Below are 27806 nucleotides of genomic sequence, written 5' to 3'. Positions count from 1 at the left end.
AGAGGGGAACTCCCTCATCTCATGCCAATCTAGAAACACTTCTGAATTTGTACTGGCTTCTGCTTCATTTCTACTGTAGAGAAGAAAGCCTCTCTCTCCTAATAATAATCTACCTTCCTTGGGCTCTGGATGGGCTCACCTCTCAAGGAGTTTATTGCTTTAATTATTATCTTCTCCTGCATCATCACGCCATTAGAGTCCCTCCTCTCCACTGCATTCATTTTTGTTTTTGTTTTTATTTGGGGGAGGGGGTGGTGGGAGAGTATAATTTACATATAATAACATACATACAAATAACATCCCAGAAATTCATTTCATGTTCTGTTCCAGTCAATCCTTACCCCCATGGGCAACCATTGCTCTGATTACTATGACCATAGATGATATTTTCCTGCTTTTGGCCATTCTATAATTGGAATTGTATAGAATGTACCCTTTTGTATCTGGCTTCTTTTGCTCAATATAATGTTTTTTTTAGATTAATCCATGTTGTTGTGTATATCAGTAGTTTTTATTGCTGGGTGGTATTCACAATTACCACAATTTGTTTACCCATTCATCTCTCGAGGGACCTTTGGGCTGTTTCCATGTCTGGGTTATTATAAATAAAGCTGTTCTGGATAATTCGTGCACAGGTCTTTCTGTGGGCATATGTTTCATTTTCTTTGCATTTCTGGCCATAGGATGGTATATGTTTAATTCTATAAGAAACTATCAAACTACCAAGCACTTTAAAGTGGCTGTACCATTTTGCATTCTCATAAAAGTGATGTATGAGAGTTCCAGGTACTTTACTTCTTCACCAGATAGATAATCAGTCATTTTGATTCTAGTGATGCAAACAGAGCTTAAGACAGTGCTTGGCATAAATTTACCCTCAAGAGGGATGAGCAGTTGTTATTATCAGAGTAAAAGTGCTCAGACATTTTAAAGGAAGGGCATCTAAGTTCCTTCTTTCCTATAACCATAGTGCACTATTCTTCTTGTTCTAACCCTCCAAAAACCACATCATAATAACCCCCAGTATTGACCATACATCTATTTAAGTATTATCATGTTTAAATAGATGTTCTTAAATCTATTTAACTACTGTCATGGCTTTTTAAGGAGGACAGGGCAGAGACATCACCAATGCTTCCCACATAAACAGCAAGTGCTCAATAAATAGCACAGGTTCATCTTTCTCCTGCAGCTGCCTAGAGTGTAACCCTCTCCCTTATTTGCTCTGGGATCTGTCCCCATACCCTGAAGTCACCACCTCTTTGGGGCTGTACAGCCCCATGGGGACCTCAAACCCTGCCCTTTTTTTTTTTAACATCTTTATTGGAGTATAATTGCTTCACAATGGTGTGCTAGTTTCTGCTTTATAACAAAGTGAATCAGTTATACATATATATATATGTTCCCATATCTCTTCCCTCTTGCATCTCTCTCCCTCCCACCCTCCCTATCCCACCCCTCTAGGTGGTCACAAAGCACCGAGCTGATCTCCCTGTGCCATGCGGCTGCTTCCCACTAGCTATCTATTTTACATTTGTTAGTGTATATATGTCCATGCCACTCTCTCACTGTCACAGCTCACCCTTCCCCCTCCCCATATCCTCAAGTCCATTCTCTAGTAGGTCTGTGTCTTTATTCCCATCTTACCCCTAGGTTCTTCATGACCTTTTTTTGTTTGTTTTTTCCTTAGATTCCATATATATGTGTTAGCATACGGTATTTGTTTTTCTCTTTCTGACTTACTTCACTCTGTATGACAGACTCTAAGTCCATCCACCTCACTACAAATAACTCAATTTCATTTCTTTTTATGGCTGAGTAATGTTCCATTGCATATATGTGCCACATCTTCTTTATGCATTTATCTGTCGATGGACTCTTAGGTTGTTTCCATGTCCTGGCTATTGTAAACAGAGCTGCAATGAACATTTTGGTACATGACTCTTTTTGAATTATGGTTTTCTCAGTGTATATGCCTAGTAGTAGGATTGCTAGGTCATATGGTAATTCTATTTGTAGTGTTTTAAGGCACCTCCATACTGTTTTCCATAGTGGCTGTATCAATTTACATTCCCACCAGCAGTGCAAGAGGGTTCCCTTTTCTCCACACCCTCTCCAGCATTTACTGTTTCTAGACTTTTTGATGATGGCCATTCTGACTGGTGTGAGATGGTATCTCATTGTAGTTTTGATTTGCATTCCTCTAATGATTAATGATGTTGAGCATTCTTTCATGTGTTTCTTGGCAATCTGTATATCTTCTTTGGAGAAATGTCTATTTAGGTCTTCTGCCCATTTTTGGATTGGGTTGTTTGTTTGTTTTTTTTTTGTTATTGAGCTGCATGTGCTGCTTGTAAATTTTGGAGATTAATCCTTTGTCAGTTGCTTCATTTGCAAATATTTTCTCCCATTCTGAGGGTTGTCTTTTGGTCTTGTTTATGGTTTCCTTCTGACAACCAATCAGCAGGTCCCCGACAAACTGCACCTTTTCTAGTCCGAAAATCTGGGTGTCCCTAGACACAGCTTCTCTGACAGTGCGCTCAGGCACTGAGGCCCGAACTGGGCCAGGCACGTGCTGGGCTCTGGGCGCCATCGCAGCTGCTCCTGAGCTAGCGAGGGGGGGGACGTGCTCCTTGGGCAACACCTGCACCCCAAATCCTCCTCCCTTTCCTACGTTTTTTCTCCTTCCCTTGCCCATGTTTATCTCTTCCAGGCCCCTCTCCACTGGCCTCCTCCCTGGCCCCCCAACCTGGGTAGGGAAGGGGGTGGCAGGAGCGCCGGACTCAGCACTGCACGCCCAGCCTGCGGAGAGACAGGGTGCGTGGTGGCTGGCGCTGTGCGGGAGGGTCCACGATGCCTGAGAACGGTTCCTTCGCCAACTGCTGCGAGGAGGGCGGCCGAGCGGAGAGCCGGGTCTGGACTGGGGCAAGAGGCGCCCGGCCCTCCGGGACCCCCCGGCCGCCCTGGGTGGCGCCCGCGCTGTCCGCCGTGCTCATTGTCACCACCACGGTGGCCATCGTGGGCAACCTCCTGGTCATCCTCTCGGTGTTCGGGAACCGCAAGCTCCGGAACGCAGGTGAGCGCCACGCCCGCTGCTGCGTCGGGCCCCTCTCTGGTGTCTGGTCTTGCCCCTGACCCTGATCCTGTCCCTCGTCAGGGCCCCGCACTGCGTTCCCTTCTCTCTCACCAGTCCCCAAGTTTGGTCTTGAACTCAAAAGTTAGGGTGAGTTGCTGCCTTTCCCCGACTTGCGGCTGTAGCCAATGGACCAGGAAGCACTTGGCGCATCAGTGCCAGCGTGAATCGGGAGAAGTTTTTCTTGTGCACTTTTCGGCAGACCGGGGCGCTGTGGAAATCCAAGCGGCTGGAAGCCATAGCTCTCCAAGGTGCTCCAATGTGTGCAGGTCCCCATGGTGCCCCTCCCTGGCCACAGAAATCTCACCATCTTCAACCCCTCCCTCGCCTGCCAAGCACTGTGGTTCACGCAGTAGGTGCTTAGGAAATATTTGCTGAGACAATGAGTGAATTAATGGAAACGCTCCAGTGAATTTTCGTCCTAGACGTATCTCCTCATCCTGGTTCCGAACAAGAGAGTGCCAAAAGCAGACATCTGCAGCCTCTGCTTGGATGGAACTAAATTGTTTTGCGATAACCATGGTCAATCCTGAGAATATTTGGGGGTTTAGTGTTGCAATCCTGAGAATATTTTTCCGCTTTCAATCCACTCTCATTTCAACTTTCCCATACTCAGGTGTACCAGGGAACAAAACCAGAGGGAGGGAGCCTCTAAACTCTCGCCCTGAGGGTCACTGGAGCACACTGACCATTCCTGCTTGGGGAGAAGCTCAATGACCTGTTTGTCAATTTGTTATTTCCCAGTTTGGGTCTTAGGGGCAACTCAAATATTAGAGTGAATTAAAATGAAAAGATAGCAGAAAGCCAACTATATAGCTTAAACATGCTTTTCTAAGGAGGCTGACCATTCAGAAAGGCTATTTTTAACAAATTGTTATATATATTTTATGTGGCCCTGTGACTCCATGATTTTTATCTAAAGAACAAACAAAAAATAAAAATGTGAGCTTCTGTGCATACTATTGGAAACTTCATATTATTAAGAAGAAGTAACTGTATGGTGACAGATGGTAGCTAGACTTATCACAGTGATCATTTTGAAATGTTAAGAAGCATCGAATCCCTGTATTGTGCCCTAGGAACTAACATATTGTTATAGGTTAATTATACTTCAAAAACAAACAAACAAACTCATAGACAAAGAGTGGATTTGTGGTTACCAGAGACAGGAGCTGAGGGGAGAGGGAACTGGGAGAAGGCAGTCAAAAGGCGCAAACTTCCAGTTACAAGATAAATAAGTACTAGGGTTGTAATGTACAACAGGCTACATATAACTAACTCTGCTGTGTGTTACATATGAAAGTTGTTAAGAGAGTAGATCCTAGTTCTCATCACAAGGAAAAATGTCTTTTTTTCTATTTCTTTTTGTATCTATATGAGATGACGGATGTTCACTAAACTTATTGTGGTAATCATTTCATGGTGTATATAAGTCAAATCATCATGCTGTATACCTTAATCTTATACAGAGCTGGATGTCAATTATATCTCAATAAAACTGGAAGAAAAAAGTAAGCTTTCTAACTCAGTCATTTCAGTAGTGGATGCTGGTATTATCTGCAGTAACTTTTTCAAGATATTACTGTGTCCTTTGAGTAGAGGCTTATCTACTAGGAAAGAGCAGGTTACTATCAGAAAGCTGTGTTTAGTATTTTCATCCTATCGCCCTTTTGTAGCAGCCACAAGAATTCATTTCCTGCCCAGGGAGGCAAGGAGGAGGCAGGGCCTCTCTTCCTGACTAGCAGGGTGTTTAGAGGAGACCCGGTGGGCTGCCTACCACGGGCAGGGTGGCTGAAGGTTGAGGGTGCTTCTTCCTTTTGCCTGAAGGAGACAAGCTTATTCTCCCCTCCTCCGTCCCAAGAAGGGCTGGCCTCTTCTGCTCTCCTAGCGAAGTTCATGGAAACCTTATTGATTTGGCCCGGGTGGGTAATGAGTATGTTAAATTGCTGGCACACCGTATGTCCTATCCTTCCTAACTCCCTTTGAGTCTGCTACAGCCCAGCACCAGAAAAAATTTTAACACTTTATCTAAATGATATTAATTCCTGACACATTCATTAAAGGCTGTTCCGGTCACACAACCAATTTTTATTTGACCCATGGCTTTATTGATGATAGTCATACATACTATGAAAAATCATCGTATTAATGTAAACTAAATAACTTTGGCAGATTGAGATTTCAAAAGATGCCTGAAAACCTACAGCAGTTTGAATAGTTAGCACCCATTCCACTATTAATCATGTCTTCTCTTACTGAAGAGTATGGACTTACTTTAAGAAACATTTATCTTAGAGCTTTCTGTAATTGAGTCTGGTTCCTTAATTCATTGCTATTAAGAAAATAGGGGGCTTCCCTGGTGGCGCAGTGGTTGAGAGTCCGCCTGCTGATGCAGGGGACACGGGTTCATGCCCCGGTCCGGGAGGATCCCACATGCCGCGGAGCGCCTGGGCCCGTGAGCCATGGCCGCTGAGCCTGCGCATCTGGAGCCTGTGATCCGCAATGGGAGAGGCCACAACAGGGAGAGGCCCACATACCACAAAAAAAAATAAAAAAAGAAAGAAAAAGAAAGAAAAAGAAAAAGAAAATAGGGCTGTGACAATGAGAACATGTGTATTTCCAATGACTAAGGCAAACAGCCCATACTGAAGTCACAGCAGCATTCTTAGCAGGTGTCAGTATCCTCTACTTGACTATTACAAACCCAGTTTCTCCGTGCAGCAGACTCTCATCATTCATAACAGGGATGTTCCTGATAGCGGGGTAGGTGATTAGATTAACTGTCCTTTTTTGAGGGGGGGACTCCCCTGTCTTCAGGTTCTGTTGCTCATGGTTTTGGTTGACTTTTTCAGAGATGGCACTAGAGCAAGGCAGACAGGAAGGGATGGAGGGAAGATGGGGGCAGATTCAGGGCACTGCCCCAACTTAGAAGGTAAGGCCAGGTGTGTGTTACACTCTTTGCTATGTTTCCAGAGCCTTACACATTGCGTGGCACTGGTGGCTTTTCATATTTCTCGGTGTGTGCTTTCTGAGGCCTGCCACACTCCAGGCTCTCCTGACAGCGTCTGAGGACTTTTCCTTGTGCCCGCCCCTGTCACTCATCCCCACCCCGGACCTCACCAATGTTCATCCCTGTATTTTCTCTCTCTTCCTCTCCTGCTCTCACAGAACTTTCCTTCATCAAGTTCCTTCTCTCTCTTCTGTATTTTCAATTTCTGTCTCTGTCCCTTTAGCTCACACACAGGGCTCCTTTGTTTAAAAGAAAAAAATATTTCCAACTTCAGGGCTATCTTTCTCCTTCTCTTTTCAGCCAGACATCTTAATATAACAGTTTACATCCATTAATCACCTCATTGCTTCCCATTTCTTCCTCAGCCCCCTGGGGTCTGCCCTCACGGGAAATGCCCCTCTATGCTGTGTGTGACACTGAGGGCCACTCCCTCCTTGAGACCTTCCATTCCCTCGGCTTACCTGATGCTAGTTTTTGGACCTCCTTCCTCTCTTCCTCTCTCAGACACCTGATCCCTGGGAGTCCTCTTCGGTTCCTTCATTCCCCAAGCCCTCCTGATTTTTGTCTCATAGCATCTCTCCATTTCCCCCTTTCCTGCCCCCTACTCCTACTGCCCCAATTTACACCCTCATCCTCCCTTGAGCAAACCATGTCCATAGTCACCAGACAGCTTTCCCCACTACTCTACCCACCCTGTTACCATGGCCAGGGTCACCCCTGCCTCCAGGGATCACCCTCCATCTACGGAAGAGTGTCCGGCTCCAGAGAACGGCTGGAACAAGCCTCCGGGACCTGCCTAACCCCCTCAATGTCACAGACTTGTCTCACTTCTCCCACTCAATGTGACACGAGCTGCTGTCGCTCCCACATGGTCTGTGTTCTTTTTTTTTTTTAATTGGGGCATAGTTTTACAATGTTGTGTCAGTTTCTGCTGTACAATGAAGTGAATCAGCTATATTTATGCACATATCCCCTCCCTCTTGGACCTCCCTGCCCCCCGCCATCCCACCCATCTAGGTCGATGCTCTATCCTCATCTTGGGAAGCTCCCTGCCTCTTTTCGACTACTGAATATCTCTTTCAAACCCCTTCCTCAGCTCCCCTGCGGGTTGTTGATTTTTATCATTAATAGTATAAAATGTGTGGTTACTGTCTTCCCCCCCTCCCAGGCCCAGCCCAGGCTCCCGCATGCCCTCCCCATACAACACCTCCCTCACTGTATTGCTCTTAGTTTTTTTTCTCTCCCCACTGGATTGTGAGATCCTTGAAAGCAGAGACTTTTATTCCATTTGTAAAACTGAATATAGATTTACTGAAACAAATTGAAGTGGACAAGATACCAGGAAAGCAGTGAGACAGAAAGTATTAATTTTGCTTCATGAGGTGAGGTCTACTCAGCACCGCTCACGCCATCAGTACAATTCTCATGGAACTGAATTGCTTGGAGCACTGAAAGCCCAAAGTACACCTGACTCTTGTCCTCAGACACTGACTGGCACCTGCACTAGGGTGTATCTTGATCCCTGCTGTTCCTGTGTGGCCCATGGGCTCCCTAAAATTGTGCCCCAGTGACTCCTTCGGGAGTTTCTCTTTTTTTAAAATTTTTATTGCAGTATAGTTGATTTACAATGTTGTGCTAGTTTCAGGTATACAGCAAAGTGCATTAGTTATACATATATATATATATATGCCCACTAATTTTTTTAAAAATTTTTTCCCATATAGGTTATTACAGAGTATTGAGTAGAGTTTCCTGTGCTATACAGCAGGTTCTTACTAGTTATCTATTTTATATATAGTAGTGTGTATATGCCTCTTGCCAGTCTGGCTGGAGGCTTCCCACTTTAAACTGCCTGTAAAATTGAGCCTCCTGCCCTTACCTGAACCATCCTGACTGTCAGCCACACAGAAGAGAGCTGAGAGAAACGTGTCCTTACTGTAACATCGAGATAGACTCCATCAGCAAGGGGAAAGCACAACAGCATTCATGATTCTTGGCCCATCAGCACAGGGACCCTAATTTCCCTGGTGATGATCAAGAGCCATTGTCTGACAATGGATGTTTGTACTGCAGATGGATTCAGAGGCTATCGGAGAGGTGTTATTAGTGAGCGGATGCATATCCATACCTAGGACATCCCTGTGATTTGTAAGGAAAAAGGATGTGGACTATTTGACAGGAAAACATGGAGGATTTGCTTGCAGAGCACCCAGGTCCTCGTCCGGAATCCACTCTGTCCTCTGGATGCCCAGTGATGTGTGGAGTCTGCATCATCTCTTATCCAGAACCGATGACTGCATTGCAGACTTCCTGATGGGGATTTTCAGCCTGGCACGTGTTGGCATCCCCAGTTACATTAGAGCAGAGCCTGCCACGCGGTCCCTTTTCCTCCCACTTGTTGATCGAGGAGGTAAATGATGATTGAATAAGCAGGCTGGCCATAGGCAAAAGCTCTTGAAAGGCCTGCAGGAAATATTTAATAGACCCACAGCCCCTGCCCTTCAGGTGTTACAAGGTAAGGTCGAGCCCACTTCATCCAGGCTCTATCCTACCGCTGAGTACTCCTGGAGATGCCCCTTGGTGACAGGCGTCTTTTAACCTGCTTAGCTTTCAGGCTTCGGAGGGCTTCTTATCAACTGAAAACCAAACTGGGCTACATTGGACTCCTTCCCTGATATTGCCTGAACTTTCCAACTTCACATTTTGGCTCTGAATACTTCTTTTCTCTTTACCAGGCAAAAAGGAAAGCATTTTAAATCTCTTAATTATGTCTTTAGCCAAATAATCAGGAAAGCGCATAATCCTTGTTAATTCCTCCCATAGAGTCCTTAGCAGCCCTGCGTGTGAACACTTTCATGTTAGACTGTCTTTTTCTTCCCCTGCACAAAGTCGGAGTCTGTATTTAGCATGATATGCAGCAAAACTCAGAAGATCCTGATGCTGCTGTTAGGTCTTACAGTTTAAAATACTTATGGCTGAAAGAGGAAAAGTTAGGGAGTTGGGAAGTAAAGTTGCAATTCTGAGGGTGTTTACACTCTAGATGCAATGTCCTAATTTCTTCATCGTCCTCACCCTATAGGACTTCTCACGTCTTATCTCCCAGGGAGCTTAGTCCAAACTTATGATCCTCTTTCTTGTTCTTTGTAATAATAATATAAAACTGTTATTGTATATAATTATAATAATATAAAAACTAATAATAATATAAATAATAATGCAGCTGATAATATAAAAATTACAATAATAAATAATAGCTAAGATTGTTATGTGTAGGGTTAGCAGATGCAAACTATTATATATAGAATGGATCAACAACAAGGTCCTACTGTATAGCACAGGGAACTATATTCAATATCCTGTGATTAAACCATAATAGAAAAGAATATAAAAAGGGACGTATATATATGTATAACCGAATCGCTTTGCTGTATAGCAAACATTAACACAACATTGTAAATCAACTATACTCCAATGAGAAAAAGATTGCTATGTGCTTATTATGTGTCAGATACAAGCCTCTCTCACTTAAAAGAGAGAGAAAGAGAAAAGAAAACAAAATATCTTACACAATCTCTCCATCAAAGGATAGCCCTTTCCAAGTACCAGTCTATTTCTCTCCGTTTCTCTTGAAGGCAAAGCTGGGTGGGAGGGCAGCCTCCAGTGCAAAAGTTTATCCTCCAACACTCAACAGAATTCGCCCTTGCTAACATCACTGCTGACCTCCTAACTGGCAGGTGACATGGGCACTTTTCTGCTCTTTCTCATTCTTGTGGATAACCAAAATCTCTACACCCTTAATCCCTTTGACATTTCTTTTTCCTGGTTTCCTCTTGTTTTTCTTTTTGCTTTTTCTCCCTCTTTCTCTGTTCACATATTCTGGGTGTTGGTTTCTTGATCTGTAAAATGGAAATCATGCAATCAACCTTAAAGGATTCTTGTGAGAAACAACTGAGTCAGTTTACGTGAATGCACATTATAAATGTCAAGGTACTATACCAATTGTGTGTGGGGGTTGTTATAATTAAAGTAATAAAATGGTTCCATAAGAGTTTCCAAGCAATGCCTTGATGGTTATGGAATATGATTTTGTAATAAGCATCTCAGTTAATTATTTAAATGGATGCTTATGCTCTTAAATATATTTTATTCTTTTAAGTGGTTAAAATACCCCCATCATATTTTTTTATACTATTAGCTTGCTTAGTAATCCTTTTCTTTTTAAATTAACGTGATATTTGATTTCAACTCAGCCCTTGTATGATTCATCCACACGCTCCAGGGTTTTCACAAACAATGTGATCTGGGAAGAAAACAATCTCCACCCTCAAAGAATTTGGGAATCTAATTAGGAGCTTATGTTAATATAAAAGTGCATTGTTTTAGTATTTGTGAGGAAGTCACATTTTTAATAAATTATCTGTTCAGTTACTTCAAATGCCTATCCCAGAATATAACTAACAAGTATATCTCACAGTCATTTGGAGACTGTTATTATGTCTTAAATTTTTTCCCATGCAGGATCCTATTTGAGGTGAACAGCCATCCCGGGATGGAGGCAGGCCTGTGACAAGGGCCTTTGTGGTTTTGTCCGACCCCTTACTGAATTGTCCTGCTTGACCAGCCCCATCCTCCAGTACTGCCCTCAGCCCCAAGACGACTTAGTTTTTCCCCACTATTCCCACCACCTTGTGCTAACCTCCAACCCAGCTCTCACCACAGTGAAGAGCCACTGTTTCTGTGTCTCTTTCCCCAACAGCACTGTTAGCATCTCAGTGGCAGGGGCGTGTCTTTCACCCATCACTGCGCCCTACCCAAGTGTGATAGGTGCTCAGTAAATATATTACACATTTGAGCAAGTGGAGGATGGAAGAAGACCTCAAGGCATGGAAAGTTTAACCCTGTTAGGAATGATAGATCATCTGTTTACTTCCCTATCGTAACCCTCATCACATCTTGATTTTATTGAATTGTCTCTTCTATGAGACCACGAGCTTTGTAAGAGGAGGGGATGTGTCTCTCTTGCTCACCATGCCCCAGCATAAGCCAGAGCCAATACCTAGTAAATACTCAGCAATATTTGTTGAGCAAATGACTCAATGACTATCTATCTATTTCTACATTGCCAATTTTAGCTCAATGACCAGAGACAATTTAAAACCAAGAAATTCCTCTAGGAAAATAGGGTGGGTACAGGGAAGAGCAAGATAAAGGTAGCTTTACCTTCCAGAATTCTCCTATCTGATGAAAACTAGATAGCTGAACATCTGCTGGCTCCTTCTCAGATTTCCAGATTCCCATTAAGGACTAGATTTCCCAAAAAGAAGGAGAAAGTAGGCCAGTGGGGAGGGGATTGTGGTGGCTGTATGTGTGGAGGGATGTGCTTTGTATATGAATGCAAAGGGAAGGGAGTTCCATATTAGTACAAAACCTTGTTGTTGAGGTCTGTCTCCACTAATACGCCCTGTCTGATAGAGGCAGATGGAAATAAGTCATGCCAAGACTCGTGATATAAATATTCATTAGAAGCCTGTGCACCGGATGATAAGCAGTGCTGTGTGTCCTGGCTGATTTCTCACCTGTCTGGGGAAAACATGAATAGAGAACTCGCTCTCCCTTTGACTGTCATCTAGGCAGAGTCTGACTTCTTACAGCTGGGAGACAAAGCAAGAATTTTATTTGTCTAACTTGGAATTGTGTCAAGAAAGTCGGGAGATGGTATGACGTCTGAGGGCAGATGGATCTACAGCAGAAACTGTTTGATTTCAGCCTTATAGAAACCCCAGGAGTAATGGGGGAGAGTAATTGAAACACTTTCCACATGGAGTTGAATGTGTTCTTCCCACTATTTACAAGCTATTTGCCAGCTTCTGGGGCATTATTAGGGGATGAGTCACATTAACACGGCAGAGCTTGACTTGCTTTCCCGGGAACAGCTGGCTGATCTGGCACCCACACCCAGCCGCTCTTGAGTTTCTCCACATGTGCTTGCAAGGGCCAAAAGCTTCTTTGCCACTCAGCCAGGAAGCCAGTGGGCGCTGCAGAGACGAGTATTCCCACATGGGAAAGAAGGGATTTTCTTCACAGAAATAATCATGTGGAGTGTGTGTGAGGAGAGGGAAGGAGGGCCCCAAAAGAAAAGAAGGGAATGGAAGAAACAATAGTCACAGAGAAAAGAAGTTCAGTGACTAGGTCAAGTTCAAAGTGGCAGGACTGAGATTACCCCAGATCACTCCAACTTCCAGCGCCACTTCCCAATGTCAAAACAACATTTAATTTTTTTTTGAGAAGTCTCCATACTGTTTTCCACAATGACTGCTTCAGTTTACATTCCCACCAACAGTGTACGAGTTCCCTTTTCTCCACAACCTCGCCAGAATTTGCTATTTGTGTTCTTTTAAATCATAGCCATTCTGACAAGTGTCAGGTGATATCTCATTGTGGTTTTGATTTGCATTTCCCTGATGATTAGTGATGTTGAGCATCTTTTCATGTGCCTGTTGGCCATTTGGATGTCTTCTTTGGAAAAACGTCTATTCAGGTCTTCTGCCCATTTTTTGATCAGGTTGTTTGTTTTTTTGATATTGAGTTGCATGAGCTATTTATATTTTGGATAGTAACCCCTTATCAGGTATATCATTTGCAAATAATTTTCTCCCATTCAGTAGGCTGCCCGTAAAATCCAGCAGTTCCACTGCTGCATATATATCCCCCAAAAAATAAAACACTAATTTAAAAAGATACATGCACCGCAGTGTTCATAGCAGCATTATTTACAGTTACCAAGGTATGGAAGCAACCTATGTGTCTATCAACAGATGAAACGATAAAAAAGATGTGGTGTACACACACACACACACACTGGAATATTACTCAGCCGTAACAAAGAATGAAATTTTGCCATTTGCAACAACATGGATGGACCTGAAGGGTATTATGCCTGGTAGAATAAGTCAGACAGAGAAAGACAAATACTGAATGTTATCACTTATATATGAAATCTAAAAAATACAACAAACTATTGAATATAACAAAAAAGTAGCAGATTCACAGGTATAGAGAACAAACTAGCGGTTATCAGTGGGGAGAGGGAAGGCGGAGGGGCAACATAGTGATAAGGAATTTAGAGAGACAAAATACTATGTACAAAATAAATAAACTACAAGTACTGCACAGGAAATATAGCCAATATTTTATAATAACCTTAAATGGAGTATAATCTATAAAAATACTGAGTTACCTCTGTACTTTCATTAATACTATCTGATTTTTCATCTGCTTTATCTGTCTCTGCAGCTTTTTGAAAGCAGGAATTATGTCTTGTGTCTGTATCACTTTCCTCCCAGTTAATCAATAAAGGTTTGTTGAATGAAAAAAATAATACTGAATCACTATGTTGTACACCTGAAACTAATACAATATTGTAAATCAGCTATACTTTAATTAACCAAAAAGAACACTTAAAATTCTAGAAAGAGACAAGGGCTCCTGAATCAGGTGAAAACAAGAAATTCGAGACAGGAAGTCCCTCTCTTTCTTGAGACCAAGTAAGTTCTCAGTAGTGGAGTCAAAACCTGAAATCCACCAGTGGAGACAGGGAACAGGCTGAGAATTAAATGAACAAGAAGGAGACTCCCCCGCATCCCAAGCAGGTACTAAGATGTATGTTTCTTGCCTTGTAGTGCCAACCATACAGAATTTGAGGGGGCTTTTCTCCCATTAAGTAAATAGATCCCTGGGATAGTACAATAGGAAGGAATCTGGCAGTTCAATCTGAGGCAGGCTTCTCCTTTACCATCCAACTTGTACTTGAATACCTCGAGAGACACGGAAGCTCACTACCTGGAAAGCACTTTAAGTATCCAAATCATCTCCTTTCTATTCAGTTACATCCTGTCTCCCTCGGGCCCTAACCTAGCTCTGGACTCAGGAGCAGTTGGGTCCTGAGAACTCCCAGGGAGCTAACAGATGTCTTTTTGGTCAGTTCTAAGTGGAGTTACCCCAAGCATCTGAGGCGAAAATAGGCACTTCACGAAGGCTGCTTGTGGGCCTCCCAGCTTCCCAGTGGCACGTCCTATGGAGTCTTCCCTGAGATGGGTTGAGACTGTGTGTCAGGACAGGGAGGGCTGGGAACGCCCTTCCTCTACCTTGTGGGTTTGCATGTAGCTGCAAGTACAGAGTCTGCTTCACCTGAGGGTCTGATTCAGGGGAACTCCCCGCTGAGTGGCTCTGAAGCTCCCTTTTTCCAAACCCCCTTGAAGCCAGACCACAGCCTGACTTTCCTGGTTGCTGTGCCTTCTGGATCCTTTCCCTCTGCCTCATGCTTTGGACCCCAGAGGTAGTCACAGCAGCCTCCGCAGAGTACCCACAGACGTATGGTGGCTATGGCGCATCAGTGTCCTGGGAGAGTCCCTCCTATGAGGGACAAAGGCTATAATGTTCTATAGAATAGACATCGTGGGGTTTTGTCCTGACTCTTGCTTCCTGTTTCCCGCTCCAGGTAATTTGTTCTTGGTGAGTCTGGCATTGGCTGACCTGGCCTTGTACCCCTACCTGTTAATCCTCTTGGCCATCTTCCACGACGGCTGGGCCCTGGGGGAGGCACGCTGCAAGGCCAGCGCCTTTGTGATAGGCCTGAGCATCATCGTCTCCATCTTCGACATCATCGCCATCGCCATTAACTGCTACTGCTACGTCTGCCACGGCGTGACCTACCACCGCATCTACTGCCACTGGCACACCCCCCTCTCCATCTACCTTGTCTGTCTCCTCACCCTGCTGGCCCTGGTACCCAGCTTCTTCGTGGGGTTCCTGGAGTATGACCCACACATCTACTCCTGCACCTTCATCCAGACGGCCAGTGCCTGGTACCCGGTGGCAGTGGTGGTCATCCACTTCCTCCCCCCATCGCTGTTGTGTGCTTCTGTTACCTGCGCATCTGGGTGCTGGTGCTCCGGGCCTGCAGGAAGGTCAGGTCGGAGAACAATCCATGCCTGTGGTCCAGTAACATCTGAAGCTTTCTGACCACGTTCGTGGTGTTTGTGATCTTTGCCATCTGCTGGGCACCGCTGAACTACATCAGCTTTGCTGTGGCCATCGACTCAGAAGTGGCTCCCTAGGTCCCAGAGGGCCTCTTTGTCACTAGCTACTTCCTGGTTTATTTCAACAGCTGCTTTAATGCCATCGACTATGGGATCCTGAACCAGAACTTCTACAGGGAATACAAGAAGATCGTCTCTGGGGCTTCCCTGGTGGCACAGTGGTTGAGAGTCCATCTGCCGATGCAGGGGACGCGGGTTCGTGCCCCGGTCCGGGAAGATCCCACATGCTGCGGAGCAGCTGGGCCCGTGAGCCATGGCCACTGAGCCTGCGCGTCTGGAGCTTGTGCTCTGCAAAGGGAGAGGCCACAACAGTGAGAGGCTCGTGTACCGCAAAAAAAAAAAAGCAAGGAGAAAACTCTTCTAGGCTTTCCTTCTAAACCCCTGACTATTTTGGTCTCCACACCTCTGTGGTAGAGAGGGGCAGTGAAGCGGGGGAATGGAGGAGGTGGCCCCCAGCAGGAGGTGTCAGTTCACATGGAAGAATCCAGGGCACGCTCCAAGCCTTAGTCTCCCCATCTATAAAACCGAACAATCACATCTGCCCACCACCACAGGAGTAATGTAAGACTAGACTAGTTAGACACGTCATGTGACTGCTGAAAATAAGGTCCGTATCATGGAAAGCCCCTCTGTGTAAATATCTCATAAGATACCTATTTGTTTAGCAGGCATACTGACACGGGTATCAATTTAGATTATCTCTATGCAAGCATCTTTTTTCTTCAAGTACTCTTAACTTTGCTTCATTATCCAGAGTATCTCTGAGGGGGCCCTTTGTTCCCAATAACCCCCTTCTCAGGGGCTAAATTCTCTTTAATAGCTATGGTAGCACATTTTTCTAATTGTGTATGGGAGTTTAAAAGAGCAGAACTGGGCTTCCCTGGTGGCGCAGTGGTTGACAGTCCACCTGCCGATTCAGGGGACATGGTTCGTGCCCCAGTCCGGGAAGATGCCACATGCCGTGGAGCGGCTGGGCCCGTGAGCCATGGTCGCTGAGCCTGCGCGTCCGGAGCCTGTGCTCCGCAACGGGAGAGGCCACAGCAGTGAGAGGCCCGCGTACCGCAAAAAAAAAAAAAAAAGCAGAACTTTCTTAACGTTGGACCAAGTTGCAATTTCCAAATCAGGTTCTGTACCGCCAACAGCCCACAGCCTGAGCCTGTACACTGCTGTTGATGATGAATGCATTCTAAAGAAACAGGGAAATTCATCTTGATGCGGGGCATGAAAATTCCCCAGCCCTCGTGTTTCTTTGGCCATCTGTTTTCCTTAGCATGGATTGCAAATCACGTCATTTTCATCTTCATCATGCGAAGAGGAATTCTAGCCCACTCCTGGGCTAGCGTGACCCATCAGGTGCAGAGATAGCCACTGTGCACACACAGTCAGCATCACTCATCTGAACAAAGCCTGTCCTGGGCCAGGAGAAGAAAACAGCTGGGATGTACCTGCTGGTTGCGAAGATGCTGCCACTGGGCAAAGTTTTCTGAGACCAGCGCGAACTTACAGACTGCAGTGAGCCCTACAGCCTTGCTCCTTAGCTGCAAAGGCAGATTTAGGTAGGATGACCATATGCTTTGGGAAATGAGAGAGGAACTGTTAATGATTCTGTAAAGACAATATGTCCAAATCAGACTATCCCAGGTAACGTGGAAACTATGGTCTCTAGGTTTAGAGAAAATCCACTGATACAAGGGAAAACTGCAAGAAAATGATAGGTGGATCTGTCAGAACCAGTCATGCTAGCTTCTGTCCACCTGAAGTCAAATGCTTGCAAGAGAAATGGAAGAATTCAACCCATTAAAGGTTTACATTGAAATAGTCCTTCAAATGCCTCACTCCCCATCCCGCTGCAAGGCTTTCTGTGAGAACCCAACGTAACAAGGTTTGCAGAGCACTTAGACAAGCCTCATCCAGAGAAAGTGCTCGTGAGTGTAGCCAAAGGTGGTGGTGGAGCGTGGGTGGAGAGTGTCAGGGGTTGTGACAGTAGCAGCAATAAACAACAGGATCGCTGTGCTGCAAGAGGAGAGGTGTGGGTAGAAGGCCTCTCCAAGGGGGACACTTAGCTGGTCACCAGGAGCAGCCCGTCCCTTGAGGAAGGATCAGAAGGATGAAGGCACGCTGCTATGGAGGTGGAGATGCCGAGGGACCCTTTGCACTTTGGGTTTGCGCACTGAGCCTCTGAAAGGCAGCATGGGCTGGCGATCAAACAGATCTGGAATTCAGTACTGACCTGCCACTTACCAGCAGTGAGAACTTACTCATTGTCTAAATTCTCTGACCCGCATCAGAGGGTCCTCAGGCTCCTAATCTGTGAAATGTGGAGGATAATAACCACCTGCAGTGCTCACAGGGAGAATTGATGACTGCAGGTAGTCAAGGGCCTGGCACAAGTTTGTTCAGCAAAGTAGTTGTCCCATCCCTAGAACTTCATATATAATGCAGGAGAAACGATGGTAAGCAAGAGTGAGAGAAAACTCATGTGCTTTACAAACCTTTTCCTGAAACTAGAGTATTATTTTTTAATATATTGAGCACCTTAGAAAGCTTCCTAATAGTCAACCGTTTACTTATCAAGACTTGCTATTCCTAAACTATTATGTCACAAAACTTGTTACCTCAAATTAATTATCCATCGTGAAAGACTCACCTTAAACCACTTAAACGCAGACCCCCCAAACCTTACAAATGCCCTCCCTGACCTCCCCCTTCTGAGATACTACTAAGTCTGTCAATGTGGTGTTCTCCCTTCCTGCAACCGGCTGCATGAACTTAGCTTTGACCAAGAGGCCTTCTGGTGATCTTCTGCAGAGCTGACAAGCATCAAGCCAAACCCAACCATCTGAGGTCCACCACTAGACAGGATTCCCTGTGTTTTGCCCACACTGCCTGCTTGAATCCTGTCTTTCTCAGAGACCATGATCACACATGGTTATGCATGTTTCCCTCAAGCTCTGAAGCCTCTGCCTTCTCTGAAATGCCATCCCCCTGGACACACACAGTCTTCCTGTTACCTCCTTTACTTTGCCTCATATTAGAGCTGTTTATATATTTATTTTGTCACTGTCTGCAGTGCCACCTGTATTTCAATTGAAGATGCCAACATTGGGCCTTGCACATGACCAGGGCACAACAAGCTCATTCTAAAAGTGCTTTTAAAGATTTCCAAAATGTTTAAGGAGAACAAGTCAAAGGGAATGTAAAATCCTTATTTTTTTTCCTTTTAGGCAAAAAAGTATAAAAGTTAGACCTCTGTTAAAATTCAGAATTGCATTTGGCTTTACCAAATTGGCTTCTTCTAGTTCTTTTCAAAGTCTTTGGTGATTCTTTTTTAGTCTGTTTTGTATTCTTTACACACACACACACACACACACAAAATCCACACACCAAAGCTCATCAGGTTAGGTATCCTGGGATAGTCCTGTCCTGTTGTTATAGCTGTCTTTCTCTTTTCTATCTTTTGTAACTTTGGTTTAGTGTGTTGAAACATTTATCTACTTCCTCCCTTTATTATAAATCCCCCTTGAAATGTGTCCCAGGCACTGTGCTGGGTGCCTTATGTAGTGGTGATCCTGCCTGAATGGAGCTCAGGTTTGGATATGCTGCTGGGGAAAAACAGGTGACAGCACACTACACAGTATCTAGACACCTTGTTTCTAATGAAAGCTTAAGCATAAACAGACAAGGGTTGATGTACTGCTGAAGTGGTTGTGATGGAAGCAAGATAGCATGGCTGGGGGAAATGACAGAAACATCAAAAGTGAGTGGAAGGCATCAGGCGCAGTGGGACACAACCCGCATGAATGCCTGCATGTCAGTGACAGGGAGGATAAAGGAGCCAATCCAAGGTCTTCTTAGCCTCATCATGGCAGCAGGCTATGGATGTCTTAAGAGCAAGGTTAAATGAGAAGAAGCACATATGCCCACAGCTCTTTTACCTTGCTACATTTCACTCTGCTGTCCAAGTTTGCCCTCTCTACTCCCCCCACTCCTCTATGCTGTCACTATAACAACCACATCCTGTGACAAGTAGCAGAACCATTATCAGGAAAGATAGACGATGCAAACCTGCCCAATGACTCCCATTTGATTTAGCCTCAGATTTCCTGTCTAATTCTCTTCCCTTGAGATTTTAGTATCTTGAGATAGATGATATCTGCTCATGAATTACTGAAAATTTTCCAGCTGGAGGTTAGAACCAGTTCAGGGGTGTTTCTTTGATTCTCGCCAAATATTAACTGATCAATTGATATTAAATGAATATAAAATAAAAATTTGGGTAAAGACAATGGTGAACATTTCTAGCACAAAAGGAAATGCCTGTGTTCTTTCTTAGTCTGTAAGAAAATGCAGAGGGACAATGGGTTGTATCCTGAGGGCCAAGTGGAGATGAACTATTTTCTAAGCATATTGGCTTTCAGATCCCTGCTGCTTAAGTGGGGAACACCCCCTACCCCAATCTGATTGGAGCCCCTTTCAAGAGCCCTTGAAGGGCACTGCCTGCCTCACCAGTTATCCCAATACCATAGCCAGAATCATTGTTTAGAACTGATTGGATCTAAAATCGTGTTTTAGACCTCAAAATTATCGATGTCCCCTCTCAAAATTTCATCCAGGGAGAAGATTAGGTTGGATGGAATTTAAAATGTAGCCTGAGATTAAGTATCCTTTATTTTGGTGACTCAGAAAAATCTTTCTAGGAGCTTATTTATAGGCAACTTTTATTGCCCAATTTCCTATTTATGTACATACTTTGTTGACTGCTTTACCTCATTACCGATAAAAATCAATATGCTAGCAATGTATTTGTGAATTAATTATTTTGCCTTTTAAAATGATGAATCATTATTAATGTAGCTTGAAGGGCTATTTAACCTATTGCATGATGTGTGAACAACCCCCCCTCCACATATATACATATCACAATAGCCTGGATGTTATGTGGCAACAATCTTTTAATATTGCTGTGGCTCTAATCTCACTCCCTTCTAATCTCTTTTTCATAATCCAGCCAAAGTGATTTTCCCAAAATGTACAAATGGTTATTTCATCCTCCTATGAAAATCATTCTTGTATGTCTTCACATTTATGAATTTCACAAGCTCTTCATGATTTTTTCCTTGCCTTTCTCTCCAACTGCATGATCAGCTGCTCCATTGTCTCTTTCTCTTTTAAATGTACGTACCTAACAATTTAACTTGTGGGACGATTTGTACCATTGGTATGAGAATGTATATCACCTCATTATTTGTAGTGCTGAAAAATTGGATTCTATATCAACAGAATTATGGCTAACTAGAAAATAGTACATACAAACTATGGGATATTATGTAGGTGTTCAAGGATAGATTTACATACCAACATGGAATTCTGTCCATTACGAAAAACAACAAATTGAAGATAATCGTGTATAGTATGGTATCATTCCCCCCCCCAAATATATCTTCTTTATGTGTGTTCATCTGCTTATAATGTGTTTCACACAATAAAAAGTCTCGAGATATATTTACCAAATTTTTACCTTTGGAGAAAAGGATGGACTGTAGTTGAAGGAGAGAGACCCTCAGTTTACACTTTACTTCTTTATTGGTTTTTTCAATGTGAGGATGTCTTATTTAATAACAATTAAAGATTTAAAAACTTTTTTTGAGGGAGGGCCATGCTGCACGTCATGCAGGATCTTAGTTCCCTGACCAGGGATCAAACCAGTGCCCGCTGCAGTGGAAGCACAGAGTCCTAACCACTGGACCACCAGGAAATTTCCCAAAAATGTTTTTAAGTCTACTACATGGCTAGGACTTGTCATCTATCATGATATCACTGGGCAAAGATGGCTTAACCACAGCAAAAGAAGACAGACAGAGCAGGGTCTGGATGAACTCTTTGGATCTGCATGTACTAACAGAGTGATGGGGTGAGGGAGATGTTGTTGCATTGATAGGACTGGGAAGAAGTACATCCAACACCTAGAATCAGGTATTCAAGGACAATGGTGAGAGGTAACAGGTTGAGGCAAACCGCCAGTGTCTGTGGTCCCAGAGATGTACAGGATATGCTTACCCCTGGGTGGCTGGCTAGGAGTGTAGGCTGGAATGTGCTTGGCAGCAGCAATCAGAGGCCTAGCCAAAGCCTCAAGTGCAAGGGAAGGGTCTCAGCCCTTAGGGTGGAGCAGAGGGAGGTGACAAGAGCAAATGAGAACCTTCAGAGGACACATAAACTTGAGTCAGGGAGAATGACAGGGCCACAGCCATGGACCTGTAAAGGAAAAGGCAGAGCCCAGTTTTAGAACAGAGATAAGAGATCCACTCACTTATAACATGACCACTGAGCAGTGTGAGGGGTAGGTCCAAGCCTACACTTGAGGGTCAAGTGTTCTGAGCTCTGGGTAAGAAGGCTGTAGGGAGGGAACACAGGTAGACGTTGGTGCCATTCCAGGTAATTGAGAAAGTGCTGCAGACCTTAACCTCTTGGTTGGCTCTCCAAAGCTGTAGAGTCAGGATGTGCTTGGTCTGGATTGCGGCTCAAAAAAAGGAATCCACAATAATAAAGAAATATTAGAAATAGTATTGACTCAAAGTGAAGGCTTCTAGAATTTCTGATAATATTCCTCAGAATAGACTTCATATTTTGAGAGTCATTAGGAACTGAGAGTCTGGTCACAGTAACACACACCTCCACATTAAGTCCATCAATCTTGATGGCTCTGTCTCCTGAACTTTCCTGAAGCCAGTAGCTACTTACAGTTGATGGAGTGGCAGGCAAAAGGAAGAGACACAAGTGCTGTCTTAGATTTATGACCTCCTTTTTCACTCAAGATAAAAACTCCAGAATTTAGAATACTATATTTTTATCTGATACATGAGACTAGATTAAATGTTGAGCTACATGATAGATGAAGGTGGAATTAATTAATGTCCATTCTCATATAAATGGCTTATGATGAGAAACAATGAAATTAAGGTAAATAGATGTGATACATCATCATTTCTCTTCATTTAACCTAGCTTAGAAGTAGGCTAGGAGGAAGACCCATCACATAATAAGAAAAATGGACAGAGTTGGTGATAAAGTCACATTCATTTCCTTTTCAGGGTAGTCAGGAGTGGTTCTCATGAACCTAAAATTCATATTTAGTGTACAAACTAGCTCCATGGTTGCAGTTAAAAGCAATCTGCCTTGTTCTATCAGACAATAATATATCCTTTTATTTAAGCGATGAACATTTGCAAAGAAAATTGGGAGAAATTTGCAATGGCTGAAATATTAAAGCTATAACACCTTTCTAGTTAAGTCTTGGATGGGGTGAGTTCCCTTGAAGCCTGGCAGTCATGACAGCAGAAAGGATTTAGTATTTTTCCAGTTTGCTCACATGCATTCAGAAGTCAAAGCCAGACCATTTCCAGGAAGCATGGAGTCAGGTCTGATGATGGACTCTACAGTTCTTTCCTAGTCACCATCTCCATGTTGTCTGCACAGAATGGGTACTAAGAGGCAAAGCAGGGGAGGCTCCTGATGCAGAGAGGCTCCAGTATGGCAGGACATCACCCAAATATATCAGAGAGGAGAAGGTACTTCAAACTACGAAAATCTAGTGTGCTAATTTTGTCACCGACTCATATGCAACCAAAATATTTTTAGTGTTCATTAAACAAGTACATATGGGCTAGGCCTGGTGTTGGGTGCTGAGGACCCCAAGGTGATTAAGGCTCCTGTCTTAGAGAAATTAATAGTCAGGAAGATAGACACCTAAACAAATAATGTAGAGCATGTAATAACAGAAAGGACAACGTGCTGTGGGAACATGTCCTCTGCTTGTGAGATTTATAGAGACTGGCCTTTGGGCCTTGCTCAGAGTAGATAGGCCACCAGTCAGAGGGAGCTGGGTGTGAGAGGCAGAGGAAACTGCGAAAGCAATGGCACAGATGCCTGAGATGTATAGTCTGATTTCTTTACCTATCAGATTGCCAATGATTAAAAAATGTATATGCTACCATGAGGGCAGCAGTGCTAGAAACAAACCCTCTTGTGTGTTGCTGGTTGTAGTGTAAGGTGGGCTGAGCCCTACTGAGGACAGTTTGGCAGATCTCTCATGATTACAAAGGCACCGACGTGTCATCTAGCAATTCCTCTTCTAGAGAGTTGTCCTAGAGAAAACTCATCCTTGTGCAAAACATACTAGGTTAATTATTGCAACATTGTTTGTAGTAGCAAAAAATTGGAAACAATTTAATGTATGTCACTGGGGACTGTGAAAAGAAACATCAGTGTTGTCCTACAATGCAACAGTATGGCACCATAAAAGAATGACAAGTCTCCTTATAATTTGATATAGAATGATCTCCAAGATATAGTATAAAGGAAAAGCACAAGGTGCAGAACAGCAGGTAGGGAAGACCACTATTTATGTAAATAAAGTGGACAAAATAGAATAAAGAATAAACAGAAATATGCAGCAATGTATTCATAAAATGTCTCTGAAAAGGAACAAGAAACAAAATGTGTAGACTCAGAAGAGGGAAACGGGGAGGTGGGGTGCAGAAGTGGACAGGAGGATGTTCTTGATATACTTTTTGAATGTAACCATATTACCTGTCAAACATTGTCAGATAAATTTTCCCCAGTTTTAATGAACTGTAATTGACAGATAAAATTGCATACAATTAAGGTATACAATTTGATATTTTGACATAGGTATATATAGTGTAATAAGTAATCACCACAACCAAACTAAATAACATATCTGTCATCTCACATAGTTGCCATTTTTATTTTTGTAGCAAGAACACTTATTATGTACCCTCTTGGCAAATTTCAAATATAAATTACAGTGTTGTTTTCTGTAGTCACCTTGCTGTACACTAAATCTCCAGAACATAGTTGTCTTGCATAACTGAAACTTTATACCCTTTGACCAACATCTCCCCATTCCTTCTTCCCCACAAGCCCTGGTAATCACTATTCTATTCTCTGCTACTATGAATTTGACATTTAGGTTAGTTACATATAAGTGAGATATGCAATATTGTCTTTCTATGCCTGGCTTATTTCACTTAGCATAATGCTTTCCAGGTTCACCCTTGTTGTTGCAAATGGCAAGGCTTCCTTCTTTTTAAATGCTAGATAATATTCCATTGTGCACGTACACCACATTTTCTTTATCCATTCACCTGTCAACAGACAGGTAGGTTGTTTCCATATCTTGGCTATTGTGAATAATGCTGTGATGAACATGGGAACACAGATATCTCTTTGAGATCCTCATTTCATTTCCATTGTACATATACACCCTTCGATAACTTTAAAGTGTATCATGTATTTAGAGAATCGTCTACTATGACTGAAGTTCAGGGTGTGTATGACTGTGTTGGGCAGGTGGAGGTATGGGAGATAAGCCCCCAAAAGTTGGAGGTGTCGAGCTTTTTATCCCAATTTGTGAAAAAAGGCATAATAGTGTGATGGTGTGATATTCAGGGCACTGGCTTTGGCAGCAGAGAGAACCTAGCTTTGGAATTCCACCTGACACTTCCTGACTACCTGAGGCCTTGAGCAAGTTATTAATGCCCTTCAACCCACATCTCTCAAGTGAGGTATTAATACCTTGTGTGATGGTTCCTGGACACAGTAGTCTTGGTAAATCCCTCCTTCCTTCCTTTCATTTCTTCTTTCTGCTCTGTTCTGGCTTCTCAGTTCTTGCATTTATATGAATGGATCAGAGAAAGAAAATGTTTAAGAGGGTCATCCTCCACTGACTCAGCTTAGCTTGGTAATAGGGCATTGACTGAGGTAGGTTTGAAGAGGGGACATTTAACTCCATGGTACCTGGTGCTTTTCCACATTCTTTTTCTATAATAGAAAAGGTTGTTACAAACTGAGACCTTCCATTTTAATTATTTTGTTCACCATGGGACACATTACTACAGTTTTATGCAACTAACAGGGAGGTCTCATGAATCAATATGGCACAGAGAAAATGAATTGAAAATGGAATTGAATGTGAGAGGGTAATTCTGAACACAGAAGTGCATTCAGATTAGCTCAGGCAATTCCATTTACCTTGGCTCTCACCATTAAGAAAATATCATTACTCAATACTTTACTTCCTTCCTGGGGTGACTAAGTGGTCAAGCAAGACTCAAGATGCAATGCGAGCAGTTTATCATCATGGTACAGAAAAGGAAAAGTGGGTTTAGAATGTAGTGTGCTTTCTAAAGAAGCATGGAGACTGTAGACTTGGACTGTCAGAAGTCAGAACCCTCATGGTGGCAGGGCCTGAGGACAGGAGGGATGGAAGACTTAAACTACCCTGAGATGGGAATGGGAGGGGTTGCACTTCCGAGGGACTTAATCATTTATTTTGGTGGAAAGTAATATTTTGGTTTTTACATTTTTATAAATTAGAAGGTGCCTTTCTACTTCTCCTGGTTTCTTCCCTTTCCTGTTTGTTTTTGCATTTATTCAACACATGTTTATTAAGTGCCTATTACCGTATTTGTCTAACATTGTATAAGGTAATCAGAATACAAAGAAAAATAAAACAGAGTTCACTCCTTGGTGTGCCCCTTCACCTCTTCCCTACTGAAATGGCATTCTTCAGTTCAGAATGTCCATCGATATCAACATCAAACACCCCACTCCCCACAGCACACACACACACACACACACACACACAGAGCTGGTTGTTGCTAACTAAAAGATTCGTAGTGTAAAAATGAAACCGAGCACGACCCTGTGGGAACTTCCTGGGGACAGACATTCCCTTCCCCACCCCTTTCCCCTGCTTCTTCTTTGTAGAAAAATTTTAGCCTCCTAGGCCTCCCCCAAGTTCCAAAGACAAATTTAATCAGAGAAGTGAGAAAATGCAGAAACAAAGGAAAACAGTCAAGACAAAATAATAATTGTTTAGCCATAAAACAAAGTCAAGGACATTTAGTTCCTCCTTATGAGCTATGGGTAAAATCCTGAGCCATATCCTTGAGTTGTGTTGCATATACTAAAAAGCCCCACCAGGTGGAAGGACTTAACTGTTGCCCACCAGCACATAGATCCCAGACCAGTTTAGAAGGTTGATAATTAAGATTCCCCAAATACCATCTAGTGACCTCACCACCAACCAATTAGAAGAATCAATATCCATGAGCTGATCAGGCACCTTGCAACCCTCTCCCTCACCTTGCCTTTAAAAACCCTTCCCCAAAAGCCATTTGGGAGTTCAGGCCTTTGGAGCATTTGCTGCCCATGCTCCTTGCTTGGTACCTTGTAATAAATGCTTTACTTTCCTTCACCACAACCCAGTGTCAGTAGATTGGCTTTTCTGTGCTGCTTGGGTAAGAAGACCAAAGTTTGGTTCAGTAACCAAAATACAAGGAAACTTTCCATTTTTTGGTGGAGAAATCAGCCCAGACATTGGCATGTGTGATTTTGATGCTTTGCCAAGAGAGATGGTCAAGAAGGTAATAGTGAGTCAAAAACTTAGTGTGCATATCTCAACTATGTAGCCAAACTTAACATGACCCAGTAAAAGAACAAACGGCATTATGCATCTCCAAATATAATACAATGGGAAGTACACATTATCTGAATCTAGTTAGAAGAAAACAATCAGACAACTCTAGAACGTGTCGTATCCTATAAGACAGTTGGCATGGACTTTTCAAAATGTCAATGTCATGTGTGATAGCCACCACCTAAGATGCCCCCCACACACAGTGATCCTAGCTTTTTGGTATCCATGCCCTTGTATAGTCCCCTCTCACACTGACTAGGGCTGACTTGTGTAAATAATAGGGTATTGCAGAATTGACTATGTATGGCTTCCAAAGCCAAGTCATAAAAGACATTGTGGCTTCTGCCTTGTATATTTTTGTTGTTCTGGAGGAAAGTAATCACCATGTCATGTGAAAGACACATAAATAGTCCTGTGGAGAGGTCCATGTAGTGAGGAACTGAGACCTCTTGCCAACAGCCAGACCATCTTGTCCACCATGTGAATAAGCCACCTTGGAAGTGAGCCCCCAGCCTCAAGCCTTCAGATGACTGCATCCTCAAGTGACTTATGACTGCAGTCTCATGACCAACCCCAAACCAGAACTGCATGTCTAAGCCATTCTCAAATACTTAACACACAGAAAATGTGAGTTAACAAGTGTTTGGAGTTAAATCACTAAGTTTGGGGTAATTTATTATATAGCAGTAGATAAAAAATACATTGTGAAAGAAAATAAAAAGCAAAGGGATTATTCCAAATTAAAGGAGACAAAAAGAACATGGCAACCAAATGTAATGCATAACTTGTCATTGAATCCTGGAAATGCGGGTGACAGCTAACAGGAATTTGGAGGATAATTGTGGAAATTTGGGTAACATTTCTGAATCAATGTCAAAAGTTGGGGCATGCTACTAGTGTTGTGGTTAAAGGGTTAGTGACTTTTGTCCGTAGGAGATGTGAACTGGAGTAGACAAGGGTGAAACATCATGTTTGTAGTATTTAATACTTTCCAAAATAAAATTATAGGGAGAGATAAAGCAAATGTGGTGAAATGAATTTGGTGAAAGTTATATGTTTATTGTC

At 43.2% G+C, this 27806-nt stretch overlaps 1 protein-coding gene across 1 annotated transcript in view; it reads left to right on the top strand.

Annotated features, from left to right (window-relative positions):
• Nucleotides 1–2853: 2853 nt before the first annotated feature.
• MTNR1B (melatonin receptor 1B) overlaps nt 2854–27806 on the top strand; it is a 48159-nt gene continuing 23206 nt past the window's right edge. Inside the window, 3 exon segments of the mRNA XM_060105182.1 lie at nt 2854–3076; nt 14641–15039; nt 15042–15373. Of these exon segments, the coding sequence (XP_059961165.1) occupies nt 2854–3076; nt 14641–15039; nt 15042–15373 (954 nt within the window).

Source organism: Mesoplodon densirostris, chromosome 7 (genome assembly GCF_025265405.1).
Source record: "Mesoplodon densirostris isolate mMesDen1 chromosome 7, mMesDen1 primary haplotype, whole genome shotgun sequence".
In the NCBI taxonomy this organism is placed as follows: domain Eukaryota; kingdom Metazoa; phylum Chordata; class Mammalia; order Artiodactyla; family Ziphiidae; genus Mesoplodon; species Mesoplodon densirostris.
This window is presented reverse-complemented; position numbering and strand designations above follow the sequence as displayed.